Raw genomic sequence first — 15,489 nt, forward strand, 5'->3', positions numbered from 1 at the left:
GGCGGGCCCGGCTGAGCTCCCTTTGCTCCCTCAGGAGGAAGAGTCGTGAGGTCTCGTTACCTGAAATACGATAAGAAGGACCCCAAGAAGGTACTTCACCGCCTCGCTGCTGGGCTCAGGGGTGGTTCTGATGTCAGTTATTCATTGGGATAAGTGATGTTTTGGGAAAAAAAAAAGAACGTAAGGGACACGCAGAATAAAAACAGGGCCTAGATCGCAGTGAAACAGTAGAGATTAGGGAAAACCAAATTCCGATTAGAGAAAAGCTCTCTCTGAGTAGTCAACAGCCCGGCCTTGAGCCAGGCCTGCAGGACAGGTGAACGGGCAGGAAAGCAGCACTTCCCACGGCTTGTCTTGGTTACAACCTTGAGCACTGGGGAAAAACACATTGAGTAATTGAAAACACCGTATTAATAAATTAATGAGCCTTTAGCGTAGTAAAATTCACACCCACCGGCTGGAGTGACCCCTTCTAACAACAGCCCTCCACTCTCTGAGCACGCACAGTGAGGTTTTTTGAGCATTGCCACTTGAAGTGGAAGGGAGGATTAGTTAACCAATCGTGTGTGCCAGTGACATAATAGTGTTGGAGATAAAGTTCTTTCTCATGTTTTTGGGTATAAAAGTATCCCTTGTGTTTCAGGAAACTGAGCTTGATTTGTGGAATAACCCCCTGCTCCCTGTTTGGTGCAGAATTGGGTGTTTAAGCAGCTCTCTTGACTTTGTGTGGACTGGCTTCTTGCACCCCAGGGAACAGGCCCCACTTTCAGGACAGCAGTTCAGCAAAGGATGGGGATTATGTGAGGGGCAGCTCAGAGCTGTGGCAGGGAGACCTGAACAAAAAATAACTCTGATGGTGTAATGAGGGAGTGGCAGTGTATTACTGTATGCAGGCTGGAATGGGAGCTTGAGGCTGTACTCAAGTGACTGGCAAAGCACCAAGATGCCCTGGGATTGCTGTTGTTTATTGTCAGCATTCAAATTGGAGGTTAGGTCATTGTTACTGCTTGTGTTCTGATTTTTCTGTTTCTTGATTGTCAGGACATTTCAGGCGATTCTTTTTCAACTTCTACTGTGAAACCATCTTCTGCAACTAAATCAAAACCGGCTTTTCCTCAGAGGTGTAAAACACCTGCTGGTAGGTTATACCAGGATAATTTAGAAGTTTTTGTTTTGTGAATATGTATTTGCACCTCTCTCTTGCCTTCTGCACAACGCTTTGAACTGCTCTTTTACTGTGCCCCTCACTATTGCCCTGCTTTTTCAATTTAATCTTTTCAATAAACCCAGTGTAAATTACTCAAAATACCTATCTGCAAAGCAGTCCCTTTTTATTTCTTTTGCAAGAATTGCATAAGAATTTTCTCGTAAGATCTTGACTTGAAAACCCTGAGGAAATAACATTATTGCCTTTCACATCTGAATGTTGTTGTTGAACTGTGAAATGCTTAAGAGGATAACATGCTGAACTATCTTTATCTCTAGGTCAGTTAGTGAGTATGTAAATGAAGTATATAAAGTAAATGTGTAAAAGCTTATGTAAGGTTACCAGGTATTAATGAAAGCATATATAATTGTGAACTTGTGCAGAATATGTTCTAATTCTTTTAGTTTGATGACAGCTTCTTTCTACAGGTGTTTCCTCTTGCTCATTCAGACAGAGTGGTTTTGAGAAAGATGACTTGCAGTCCACTTTGTTAGATGGAGATAAAGTTAGTCGACCAGACCTTGATCTCTCAGCTATTAATGGTAAGTTTCCACTCATGCTCAATTTCATGTTTTATTATTGGTGATGTATGTGCTGTTACTGATGATAAGTGACCCTTATATTCTCCTATATTCACAAAAGGTTTTTGTTAAACAGGGTGAATGTTATTTCAAGTGTCTCTAAGCAGAAGTACTAAGACCTGCAGGGTTTAAATTAACCTCTCAATTTTTAGTACTTTTTGGGTGCTCTCTTTTTGTTTAAGTTCAAGTATCAAAGAACAAAGTACTCTCAAGTCTTTGTTCCTCTAACAGATGGATGTTAGATTGTCAGCCCTTCTGAAAATTGTATCACATCTATCTGTTACTGTCACTTAAAGCTAAATGCTCATGTGATCTGCATCTTCTCATGCCTGTCATCAGAGCCAGAAATAGAGCACAAGTTATCTTTACTGGTACACACTAATTTTGAAATTACCTTTGGAGAACTTAATGTTATGTTGACCCATCCCATATACTTTGGTAGAAGAAAGCAGTAACTTTTCTCTTGTGATTCAGATAAAACTGTCAGAAAAAAGACTCCCGATTCAAACTCTGCTGGCAAAAGAGAAAAGACACATCAAAAAAACCAAGCAGCTGTGAGTCTTACTGCATTGATTTGTTAAGCATTTTTTTTAAATGTGTGAAATGCAGATTTTAGTTTCTCTTTAATCCTTATAACAACTCTGAGGACCAGGGATGATCCAAAGCCTTCTGGCAGAGGTCAGAGAGTAAGTGTTCATCACATGTCTCAACATGACCAAAGTTTTGCTTCTGTTTCTTGTGGTAAAAAATCTGCTCCACTTGTAGCATCTCCTCAAGTTGATTCTTCATGTATTCCTACTTCATAGTTTTATCAATTATTTTCTGACCTTTTTTGTTCAGAAAACTAACCTTAAGTCAACCTGATTTGAAGTGCCTTATTTAGGTATCTCATTCAACATAGCACTGAAACTTCAAGTTCTCCACCAGTATTATGAAAATCTGCTGAAAATGTTACAAAAATGGTGGAACAAAGACATATGTATTTTATTAACGTGCATTGTTTAAAAACCCAGACTGTTTTTATCAAGCTGTTGATGATTATGGTGATTTTGGGCACAAATTGGACTTCCAGTAATTTATTTGAACATTGAAAAAATAGTTAAATTCCAAAAGTGACCTGGTATTTTCTTTTTATGAAGGACAATGATTCTCAGATAAGAGAGCTGGAATCTCTGACACTGCTTTTAACTTACCTGAGAATAAAGGTGAGAGTCAATTGAGTATTTGGTGTTTCAGATTATATTGAGGAATTAATTTATTGTGTATGTCTTCTGATGTGTAGAAGTTAGATTTTTGTAACCTTTTATGTTTGCATGGCTTGCTTTGAACACTCTTGAAGTGAGTGAATTCAGTGACAGTTCATTAAGTTGCTTGTGAAGATTAGGGATATGTAGAAGTTTTGGGAAAACTGAGTGAGAGTATTTGAAGCTCAGGCTGTAGCAATGACTTTGTTCTTTGTTCCCTCAGGGCCATAGAGGTTTATTTTTCCACTGCAAAAAATATCAGCAAGGATGGGGGAAGAAGATGGAGGGGGGGGACTTCAACTCTAATAGGGGGGCTTCAGCTGTAATGTACTGTGCTTATTGCATGAAGCCTCCAATTCATTAATTGAAACTATCTGAGGTTCCCATTTGTTTCTTTAGAAGATGTTAATTACTTGGATGAAGCATTACTTGTGAATATTGTTTTTTGGTGTAATAGGCAGGAAAAAATCTTGCTGAACTGGAGGAGAAAGCAGAAAAAAACTTGCTAATGTTATGTGAAGAAAAGCAGAGACAGCAGGAGAAGCTCTGGGAGTTGAAGCGTGAAATTATGCTCAAAGAGAGAGAGCAGAAGCTTGATGCTGCGTTAGACAAACAGGTAGACCTTGGTATGACTTTTACTTCTATATTTAGTAGTCTTTTATTCAGAGAAGATTTCTCTACTCAGGTGGTCTGCTGGGATACAATTTCATGCATCTTAAACAAAATAAATACCTTCTTCCTGTTGTGACGTGTAATGATCTCTAGTAACCTAAGGAAATGCCTTTGTCACTTTGTTGTTGTCCCTTGTGGATGGGCAGGAAGGAGAAGTTGCAGCTGTTGAGCAAGGGGCAGCAAGAGTGTACCAGTTGCCAGAGCAGTTTCCAGTTGATGCACAGGAGAGACAAGTGAATATCCTAGAGTTAAGCAATTGCAGCTAGAGCTGAGAGGCTAATCCTTAGATAATAAAGGAACAACTGCTCTTCATGTATCATATTTTTATATGTTAGCAGTTGTTCTGGCCTGGTTGTAAGAAGGAAAGTGATGAATAATTAAGCTTTGAATAATTAAATTTCAAACCTGTGTTTGCTTTTAACAAACATGCACTGCAAAAATTAAACAAGACTGTTAGCTTTTGAGGAACAGACTGTCAACTACAGTCAAAGTGTCAAATATAAACCACTTTATCTGCTATGGTTTTAATACCTCAGAGCTACAGTAACAAGGCAACTGGTATTGACCTAGGCCTGTTGAGGTGGTAGAGGAAAACATATTAAAGAGCATGACATGAGTATTATACCATGAACTTCTTAAATTCCTGAGCATTTCTGAGTGTTTTTTTGGGTTTTATTAGAAATTACTTGTCTGTAATGAGCCAAATCTGTGCTAACAAAATGGCTTCTTTGACAAGGTGTTGATTCCTGGTGTGTCTCTTTCAGATAGAAATACTTTCTCCCCTTGTTCCTGTTTGTGAACGGTTTAAAGAGCAATATAAACGCTTTGCACATTCCCTGGATGCCACAAGACATGCATTACCTATCAAAAATATCCACATAGAAGGAGATATGCTAACATACCTTGGTATGAAAATTTGATTTATCAAATTTACTTTCAGGACCAGTTAGTTTTGGCATGCCAAAGTTTTTGTTATTGCTGGATCTGTCTGTGGCCACTGGAGGAATTTTGTGGGCTCTGGGAGCTTGTATGGACACTGGGCTGCAGCATTAGTCACATGTTTTTGTATGAATAATTCTTACTTCTCTTTCACCACTAAACTGAACTTGAACAAGTTTTTATCTTGCAGCAGGAAAAAAATTAACTTTCTAAGCTGGGGCAGTCTTCTTATACAGGGTTTTTTTCAGCAAGTTTCTGTATCTTTTAACTGTATTAGTGATATTCATCCTATTGAATACATTAATATTTGTGGTTTGTATTGAAGTCTGGACAAAAAGCTACATTTTTTAACTGTTGATCTGCAAGAAACAAGATTCTTAAACCATTTACAATAATCTTGCTTATACTTTAAAGCAAAAGGAAAAGGTTTATTGGAGAACTTAAAATTCTTTTAAGTCTTGAAAGGAATAGATGTGGTTTTTTTGGTTTGTGGATGCTAAAAGAAGGAACTGGATACATTTTGTGTTGGGGGTACATGCCAAGAGCAATATATATATAACTTGCCAGGGAATTTTTGATGTTTAAAACTTGTTCTTTCTCTTTAATTTTTGTCTTGTAAAAATATTTTACATACTCTGAACGAGAACTTGATTTGCAATTTTAAATAGTTGCTGGTATTAGTCACAATAAGCTAAAAATAATTTGCCTTTCCCAGTTTTCCCATGTTGTGTTTGTGAGAGCTCAGCAGACAGTTTTCCATCATCAGGTTCACCTGTCCCTGTGGCAGTTATTGAGTAACCTTGTAGTAACTGGTGTCACTGCTTGCATTTTTGAATAATATCTTTTAACATCTCGTGTTGTAGATGAACTGCAAAAGGAGTTAAGTATCACCCAGGAACTTCTGCCAGAAGTTATGCCAAGGCTCTCAGGAGAAAATACAAAAACACTTGGTGTACTCAAAGAACTTAAAGAAGTGTCTCAGGAAATGGATAAAGAGCTTCGAAGGTATTTACAGCAATCAGGTGAAAAGTCTCACTGGCTAAATAGTCAGAGGAAAATCTGTAGATCTCACCAGAAGATGTCCAGAATGTGTTTTGGAGGAGGATTAATTGAGGGGATATTAGCACTAAATAGAATTATCTTTGTGCCTGTGTCTGTTCCTACCCTACCTACACTAAAAGTAAATATTTGGGGTTTTTTTCTTTGTGTATTCTAAGTGAACTATTTTAGTGTCAAGCAGGAGTTAATAGCCTGCAGAGTAACTGACTGAATCTGCTTCATTTGTTCCAGGTACAAAAACACTTGGTGTACTCAAAAAACTTAAAGAAGTATCTCAGGAAATGGATAAAGAGCTTCAAAGGTATTTACAACAATCAGGTGAAAAGTCTCACTGGCTAAATAGTCAGAGGAAAATCTGTAGATCTCACCAGAAGATGTCCAGAATGTGTTTTGGAAGAGGATTAATTTAGGGGATAGTAGCACTAAATAGAATTATCTTTGTGCCTGTGTCTGTTCCTACCCTACCTACACTAAAAGTAAATATTTGGGGTTTTTTTCTTTGTGTATTCTAAGTGAACTATTTTAGTGTCAAGCAGGAGTTAATAGCCTGCAGAGTAACTGACTGAATCTGCTTCATTTGTTCCAGGAGCTTCACCCAAGTGCAGAACCTGTCGTTTCAAGTTAGTAAAGAAGTTTCTCTGCATAACCAGAGAGTGTGTGAAGAGAGACATGGACTAGATGAAGTGAAACGCTGGTACTTTGACTAAGTTTGTGTGTTATTTTACTAATAGGTGGGTACTAGATCAATGCCAGCAGACCTGTTAGCTTTTTACTTGTGTGAAGACATAACTTGTCCCAGTTTTTTTGTTATACTTACAACAAGTGAAAAGTTTTGGTAATTTGTTGCCTGGTTGTCTTTGAAACAAATTATTAAAATCCTAAATGCCTTTGTCTTAACCTGACACCTTCTCTATAAGGACTTCATTTTTATAATAATAAAGACTATTTTTCACTGCTATATCAATGTAATGTTTGAGTATCTTCACTGATCTGCAGAAGCTCTTGATTCCTTTTGGATTTGCACAGGGCTAATACTGCACAGTATGTGCAGTGCTGGACTTAAAGGCACTAACCAGCCCCAGTGGCACACTGTGGTGTACTGAGAGCCCAGGTGCTGAGGCCAGAAGAGTATGAATGTGGAAAGAAACCTCCAATTAATTACTGAGTAAGGGCCTGAGAAAGAGTGTGCTCTGTTATGTTAAATGTTCTCTCTGAAAGGCATTCTGTATTGTGTATTTTTCATCCGTGGAAACTCCTTTTGTGCTGGTTTTTCAAAATGTTTGGTTTCTGTCATCTGCACAATGGTTTCTGGCTTAAGATGTGCCTATAAAGCTTTTTGGCTTGTTCAAAGAAGACTTGGAGCATTCTGCTTACACTCTTTAAAGTGCTATTCAGGCTTTCTGTCTAGTATTACTAAGGGTATTTATCCTTTTATTAAAAATTAGGAGTACATTAATCTGCGGTAAGCTGGATCAGTAAGATGTGCAGTGGTTGGGAGGTCAATATGTAACAAGCTATTAAGGCCCTCCTTGTATATAACATCACAGCAATTTATTCATGAGGCAGTGGGAGGACAATGTGTTGTTTTAAGATACCAATGTGTTTCTTCCTCAAACCTGTTAAGATCTGCACCTGTGTGTGCTGCCATTCCAGCCCTGAGTTGTAGGTGCTGCACACGGCAGGAACATCAGCTGCACCCACCAAGTTGGCCACTGGATGGGGAACTTTGCTAAGCAGCCAAGTCACGGGTCAGCTGCAAATTGGTTTTGATGGATGGTGGTCTCGGTAGAAAGGCTCCTGTAAGACGAATGTGCTGGTCAAACAAATGGTTTTCCTAGGTTTGGATGATTCCTCAGGCCTTTCATCTGCTTGTCATCAGTGTGTCGTGCTGAGACTCAGAAAGTTGAGAGGGTTCTTTTTAAATAAGAGGGAGGAGATGAGATAAAATGAAAATCAAGTTTATTGTGTCTCGATAACTCTAACTCTGTGCAGACACAAGTCACAGTGTATCCTAGGACTTCTTGATGGTAGGCCTCGTTGCTGGTGTAAAAAAATATTGATAGGAAGTACTTTAAAATTAAACCCTTCCTCTTCAGTCAGGTGAGTTTCTACTGTTGAGATACTATTGTGTGTGTATACACACACACACACACAGTGTTGCCTAAGCAGCAGACAGCAATACAGATTTTCAGTATTAAGTAGAAAGCTCTTAGTTCCTTCCCTGCAGAAGTGTGGTGGGGAAAGCTGCGATGGCAGTGAAAGGCTCCTGGTCTGTTGGGGCAGCAGTTCATCCTGGCTGCTGTAGGCGGCGGTCGCTGCCTGCACAACAGGCTGAGGTCACAGTGGGAGTCCTGGAGCTAAAGACTGGACCGAACAATAAAGTGCCCGGGGATGTGCACTCATTGTTTCAGAAGAATCATGGGCATTGATCTGAGTATTCTGGCCATTCTTGTCCTTGAATTGAGCACTTGTATAATTCTTTGTACAAATGGTAGAACAAGTGGTAGATAAAGCAGCTCAGCCTCTCCTCAAAAGGTTTTTTAATTGTTTTGACTTTTCCATCTTGATTTTCCTGAATATTCTTTCCAAGTGGTTCTGGTTTGGCTCTTTGCAGAAGATTTTTAGGCTTCTCCACCTTGAAATAGCCACAGACATTAGATGCTGCCATATTTAACACTGTATAAACAACAACAACAAAAGGACTGCAGAATCAGTGGAGCAGGAGCTAAGCAGATGTGACACCACTGATTTTGTATTTTCCACTTGTTTTCTGACAATGTCACGTGCTCTGAATCTGGCTGGAGTTCTAAACAACTGAAAGGCTCTTTTTATTCAGGCTATTGATATCTTGTTGTTTTGTTTTATTCTTGTTTGTTGTTTTTTGTATAGAATTAATCATGTTCTCCTTTCTGTAACATGTATCTATGTAGATTTTTGTTTTGCCTAAACTTGTGCAGTACTTGTTACCTAGGTATTCATCTTTTAGGCCAGCAGTACTCATTGACCAACTGCCAATGTTAATGTGTACTAAGGTGCTTTTTTTTGCCTTTTTTGTTTTTTTTGGAGGTGGGAGGAAGGGAAGCTTCTTTATCTTCCGAACACTGAAAGCCATTGTGAAAGGGGGCAGCTAAGTTAGAGAGCCTGGGTGGGAAGGGAGGAGCACAGAAATACTAAGCACTCTTCCCCTGCAAAATTCTCTTGAATTGTCTGAAAAGCAATTGCAAAAGATAATTTGAAGTTAGGTTTGCCCTGCACTGATTACCCTGCCTGCACTCTGGCATTTTTGGGGGAGCTCTGACCACATCCTCTTCAGTTACGTCAGTGTTGCCTGATTCTTTCGACCACCACCAGCTCAGGAGGGCTGAGTCAAAGCATTTTTTGCTGTAATTCCTGTGCTCTCTGCCATCGGGTCACCAGGGGTCAGCCTAAGGGAGCATCTCTCTTGCCTGTGGCCGCTGCAGCCCAGGAGATCACCAGAGACCCGTTTGTCCTTCACCACCACCCCCCAACCCTGCAATTCTTTGTTCACACTGGGAATGGAGCTGATTCTTTGCTCATCAGCAGCAAGTAAGCAGCTCATGACCCCAGCAGATGTTTCTGCATTTTAGGCTAATGAGAACTTATTGGATTACTGCAGTCTTCCCTGCCTGGGAGTAAATACCACTTTGTTGGAGATCCGGAAACTCATACTGAATATGATAAACAAACTGCTGGCTGGGCTGGGGTTGCCAGGACATGAAAAGAGTTCCACAGCAGCAGAGGATCTAACGGCTCTGAAATGCACCACTGAGCCACTCCAATTAAGAGCATTTCCAGTGATTATGTGAGCATTCCTGTTCAACTCACAGAAATTGTTTTAGGTTGTTTCTTCCGCTGCGTTGGTGTGTGGTCTGTAAAGCAAGCACAAGGATTGAGGACGAGTTCTGCACTGGTCTCAAATGCCTCTGATCGGTTTCTTTTTTAAAATATTTTTGGGGTGATGTATGTGCAAGAGGTATGGAGTTTCCTGCTATTTCAAGATCTTAAATTTCATATATTAGGGAGGCAAATACAATTTGCCTCTTAAGACATAGCTAATTTTTTGGTGATCTAGAGACTATCTTTGGAGCTGGCCTGTAGGAGGTCAAAACTTAATTCCTTGGTTTAGTGTCTACTACATTAACTGCATATGGGGGGAGTGGGAAGTTAAACCCCTGATGGAACAGCAGTTTTGAGGACCACTAACCAAAAAGATGTTCTGTCTGTGGCACTTAGTCCTTTCAGCAATCCCACTTTGTTGTGTGTTTCTTCAGAACTTTTTTAGGCAGTATTTCAGTAAGGGAGATGGTAAGCAAGTGACTGTAGGAGGGCAGAACTGATCCCTAGCTAAACCAGGATGCAGCCTGACTACAGAGCAGTGTTACACACTTGGGCAACGTCAGCACCTTGGGAACAGGGTAAGTGGAGTATCTGTCTAAGGCAGCACCCAGAGATGTCAGATCCCTTAACCCTTTCTTGCTGCCTTTTTCTTGAAAAATTTGTTTTCACCTAACTGAACAAAATCAAATTTCTCTAGTATGATTTGTATGATAAAAGGACACCTCTACCCATTCCTAATTATGAATGTGTCCAGATGAAGTTTTAATAACTCTTTAAGTGTGATGACTTCACAACTTCTCTGATCCCTTATTTATGCATAAAACTTGAACCAGAGACTAAGCAAAAACTTCTGCTGTATCAGTCATGTAGAGGCTGAGAAGAAAACTGGGAAGTAGTTTTGTACAGAAATGTCTTAATGACAGGCACTTCTGATTAAGCACAGTGCTCTATTCCTGTTCTAAATCAGTATCTGCCCATATGAATTATTTCCTAGTTTTGTCAGGAATTAAGATCTTCTATTACTGTGATAGATCAGCCTTTCCTGCAGATTATTAATAAGCATTTTTGATAGAACTATAACAATTATATTGTCAATACCATTACCCTGTGTTATGCCACTTAGATTACATTCTTATTTTGAATATGTTCTTTAATCATCCTTTCCTTGTAATTTTGTTGTAGAGATGCTTGTATTGCCAGGATTACAGGATCAATCTTATTTCTACCCACTGTGTATCTGGACTGATGTATTTTATGTACAAATACCTTCTCCTCAGTGCTGGTAAGCTTGCAGTAGCCTGGCAAAGCCCATGGCCACTGGGTTTGCAGTTATCAGTTTGTACTTGAGATATGTGTTTGGCTAACAGAAAGGAGGCTGTCACAGGAATAGGAAGGGAGAACAAAACTGGGAGTTTAAGAAATGGATGTGGGTTTTTTACCATTAGTATAATGCTGTAAAAATTAACTAAAGCCTTATTCTTGTCTGGTAGTCTAATGATTGACAGGAATGTTTTTCTGCTGGGAATAGGGGACAAATGATCCTAGTTTCTCTAAAGCTGATAACTTGGCAAGTGAAATCCGCCTGAAATCTAGTGTGTAAAGGACTTAATGCAAACTTAAATAATTAATGGCCTTGCAGCATCTTATATGCACTATTTATGCATGTATTTTCAAAATCTTTTAAGTGAGTATTGCCTCCTGTGCCTTTAGGTCTGCTCATCTACGTGGCAAGTTAGTGATGGTGTTCAAGCTGAGGCAGCTAATAAGGGCTAATTATTAATGGGATGATCCTGTCACTTGATTCTTGTGAGTGGTCTTGCTGATTTGAATTTTGCAACTGAGAGGGGAAGAAAGCAAAAGGGGCACAGCTGAGAGTAGCAGTACCTGAGAATTAGTATTATTTAAAGGTTAGACTTAGCTCTGTTTTTTGTTTTACAAATACCTGACTGATAATTTTAACTTTACACATTGTTTACTGGGTAGATGGGACTTGAGTGGGGGAATTATTTCTGCTGCAGATTAAGGGAAAGTACAAGCAGTTAGGATGTAAATTAGATTAAATCAGAACCAAAATAGGTGTGTTCTCACCCTTCTATAAGCTGCAGTCCCTCCCTCACCTTTCTGACGCACCAGCATAGCCACACCAATCCCCTGCACACTTCAACCTGGACAAGTGCCTGGGATTCCTAACGTTTCATGAGGAGCAGAATTACGTTTTCTGGGAACAAAATAAAAATCTGAACTATGCACAGTGTGAATGGGTGGGTGGATGTGGCTCAGAGATGTGACTGATGAATAGTTTTTATACATAAGCAGTTCTTACAGAACTTCCTTTAAACTCCTAACTGTTTCCAGATGTGGAGTGCAGGCAGCTGCTGGAATTCCAACACCTGTTGCATCACACTGAATAGGATTCATTTTGGCAGGCACAGAAAATTCCATTTCAGTAACTAAATAGTTTGAAATTATATCTAAAGCCTCTTTTTTGTTTGTTGTTTTTTTTCATTTCAGACCAAGCTGATTCTAGCCTTATTTACAGGCTTGCACATACTTTCATAATTAGAAGATGGTTTGCAGTCTTCAGAGACTGTAACTGCCTGATATTTCATGTAGTCAGTAAATACCAAATCAGATATTCAATTTGGAAGAAATTTCTCCTTTAAAAATATTTAACACTGATTCAAAAGGTCTGTATTCCACAGAATTATAATTTCTAGCTATGATTTCTGAAATGCAGGAATACACTGGTTGATGTTAAAAAATGCAGCATTATGCTGAAGATGGTGGAGCTCCATTTCTGGAGCACACTCTGCTGCTTTCACCAATTCACTGCTGAATCATGTGGCTGCCTTGAAGAGCTTTTTCAGGGACAAAATGTGGATGGATGAATGTTTAGTGGCACTTTGTGGATATTTTTGTATGTATCATGTAGGTCTCAGACATGAGTCCAGAAGGAAACATTTGTGTATCTGTTCTATTAAAAGTCATAGGTCATTAAGTGTAGAGATTATTTTTTTTGAAAACATGATGTTGTTTCACCCAAAACATACCTGATCTGTGCAGGGTTATTATTAAAATCTCCTTTTTTGATTGGTGAGGTGTTGTACATCAGTTACAGGCTGCTACACCATGAGAACAGCAGAGGTGCTTAATTTTCATTTTTCCTCCATATTTCCTTTAATTCCAACGTGCTGTGAAGTGTTACCCTTGAGAAGGAGACCAACATTAGTATTGCAGACAGAGAAATGCTGAGGCAGCTGATGTAGCTGAGAATATGATTGTTGAAAAATAATTTGGAATTAGCAGGTTCTGCTTTATCTTTGCACGTTTCCTTTTGTCTCAAAAAAATAAATTCCACTTAACTTTTTAATAAGTTGTTTGCCATAAAGTCCAGCTGGTTTGCTTGGGAAACAGTCTCTGGTTCTAGAGTTTGAATGAGCTTGAATAAGCTGAAGGAGAATGCAGCAGTAAGGAAGAATCCACTCTTGAATTTAGACAGCCCAGCTATTTCTGTTTCTAGTGAAGCTGCAGAGGCCAAGCTGTGTTACAAAGCAGAGCTGTTTTATTAAGAATATTGTATACTGTTGGAAGTAAAGGCTAGATTTGCAGAGCTGGTGTAGGTTAATGTTGATCTCAGCTGTGCCATAGTTGCATTTAGTGTGGAGAAAGAAAACTAATCCTCCAGTGGAACATTTGTTGAAAAATAGAGCTCGTATAAAAGCGGAATGGTGGGTGTTGTATTTAATTCTGTGTACATTGCCTGTTCTTACAGATACTGGCTCACATCCTTGACCACCATAGCTAGTTCAACTTCTAGTACTAGAAGAATAGTACCATTTGAGTACAGTTATACATGTCTGAGGAACGGGAGATCAGAGGAAGAAAAAACAACCTATATACTTAAAGATGGAGGAAAAAGATGTATTAGGAGGGGCCCTTCTTGACTTCATACTTTCTTGCATGTGTCTTCAATTTTGGGCAAACAAAAGAGTCAGTCCCCTGGTAGCTCTTACAGCCTTGTTTTGTCATGTGAAGATCCATGAGCAATGAAGTGAGCAGTAGAGGAGCAGTTGTGCTCAAATAGCATGGCAGCAAGCAAAGTGGATCCAGCTTACATCATGTTAAAAGCTGAAAGCTGCTCCAGGACATTCTGCAACTCCTCCCACAGATGAGCTAAAGCTAGAAAAATCCCATTAAAAATAAATAAAAATAACCTTCCCCAAGGTGGTGAACAATCTTTAAAACTTCTTGTTTAGTAGTGAGATCGTGGTTCTGTTGTTCTTATTGTATTGAGTAAAACTACAACCAGGGCAAGTCTTAAAACAGAATCTGTAGACAAATATTAGTCAGAGATTGTTGGTGAAATTCAAGTGGGTTAAATAGGCAACTTATTTAAAACTTTCCAGACTTGCTTGGCTGTGGTTTTAATGGTTGTGTGTCCAGTCTTAAAAATGGCAGAGCCTTGCAAAATGCAGAGTCCTTTTGACTTGAGACTGTTTAAGTTGTGGCATGAAGAGTTCTCAGGTGAGATGCACTAGCCTAGCTTTTCTTTTTTCATTTGATTAAATTTGTTCCGTCCTCTTCTGGACTTGCTGTGCCACTCCACAAATAAGATACTTTATCTGTTTCAAGAGAAATGGAAGTAGGAAAATGTAGCCACATCCGGCAGTGTTAACCATTGCTACAAGTAATTTGAATTTACCAAAAAGCTACTGAGTTAATGATTTATTTTTTTTAAGGGAAGTCATACTAAAATTAGTGTAAGTTTCCAACCAGATAGAAATGTAGGCACCATTTTGGACTGATCAGTCTCCTGTTGCTGAAATAGTCAGGGAAACCTCCCTCCTTTTGATGACTTTGTGTTTTTAGGGAGTGGGCTGACTTGCAGAAAAGGTGTTAGCTAGTGATGATACTGTTAAAGTGCTAACATAAGTGGTGATTGAAATGATTTGAAGAGGGAGAGAACTAATTTTAAAAGTTTATCAGCTTTAGCAACTTGATTTGCTGTTTTTCTTGTCAGAAGCAAAAGGGCCTTTGATAAACTATGGCATTGACTTTTGGGTACAAATCTGTGTTTCTGCTGAATATAAAGTGCTGGGCTCCCCATGAGTGATTTCTAGAAGGCATAGAACTGAGGTTCAAATAGTGGAGCTAATCTAGAAAAGAATAAATAGTATTATATGTTCTGTTTTCCTAGTGGTTTACTTTAAGCCAGGTGTGTAGTGTTGGGGGAAAAACATTATTCAAATCACCTGTTTTCATTGCTGGGTTTTCATTAATTCCTGGGAGGAGAACTGAGCTCCCAAACCCACCTGGGATCCTGGGCTGTCTCCAGCGAGGGTTGGAGAAATCAGCCCTTGGTATCCATATGCAGCATTTAATCCGTCCCTGTGAGACATGGCATTGATTCTGTTGCCTGGAATCCCTGGTATTCCTTTTCCCTGGTTGGTGTAAGCTGGGAGTTGTTCCTGCACCCTCTCCTTCGGAGTGCTGTAGTGAGAGCTCCCCCTCCTGTCTCAAGCCCCTGATTCCAGAGGCTGGGACAGCGGGATGGAGATGGAGAGATTAGGGCCTAAGGATGGAGGAGGATAGAGCAGCAACAGTCCTGGCACTGGCTTTTAGGGTGGAAAGCAGTTCTTTGGCCGTGCTGAGCGGAGTAGAAAGGCTCAGCGAGCGGGAGGCTGTGCCCTGGTCCGGGCTGATGGGACCTGAGCTGGAGCAGCTGCGGGGGCTGCACCCTCGGGGACCCGAGGAGCTCAGGCAGGTGGTGCCCCGGGGCGGGCAGGGCTCGGCCGAGAGGAGCCCTCGGGGCAGGAGGCCGGGCCGGCTGGGCTGTCAGGGCAGCGCAGAGGATGGCGGAGGTGAGGAGCGCGGGCTGAGCCCGGCAGCGCACCTGGGAGCGGGCGGGCGGGCGGCGGCCCCGGGGCTC

General features: G+C 40.2%; 1 protein-coding gene across 1 annotated transcript in view; it reads left to right on the plus strand.

The window, feature by feature from the left end:
* The window catches only part of HAUS8 (HAUS augmin-like complex, subunit 8), a 20,918-nt gene extending 14,509 nt beyond the window's left edge, over positions 1-6,409 (plus strand). Inside the window, exons 2-10 of the mRNA XM_009997814.1 lie at positions 35-90; positions 1,042-1,138; positions 1,636-1,749; positions 2,263-2,336; positions 2,928-2,993; positions 3,490-3,648; positions 4,469-4,610; positions 5,507-5,648; positions 6,289-6,409. Of these exons, the coding sequence (XP_009996116.1) occupies positions 35-90; positions 1,042-1,138; positions 1,636-1,749; positions 2,263-2,336; positions 2,928-2,993; positions 3,490-3,648; positions 4,469-4,610; positions 5,507-5,648; positions 6,289-6,409 (971 nt within the window). The remainder of the gene's footprint in view (positions 1-34; positions 91-1,041; positions 1,139-1,635; positions 1,750-2,262; positions 2,337-2,927; positions 2,994-3,489; positions 3,649-4,468; positions 4,611-5,506; positions 5,649-6,288) is intronic.
* Positions 6,410-15,489: the final 9,080 nt, after the last annotated feature.

This window comes from Chaetura pelagica, unplaced genomic scaffold (genome assembly GCF_000747805.2).
Source record: "Chaetura pelagica isolate M959 unplaced genomic scaffold, ChaPel_1.0 scaffold595, whole genome shotgun sequence".
Lineage (NCBI taxonomy): Eukaryota > Metazoa > Chordata > Aves > Apodiformes > Apodidae > Chaetura > Chaetura pelagica.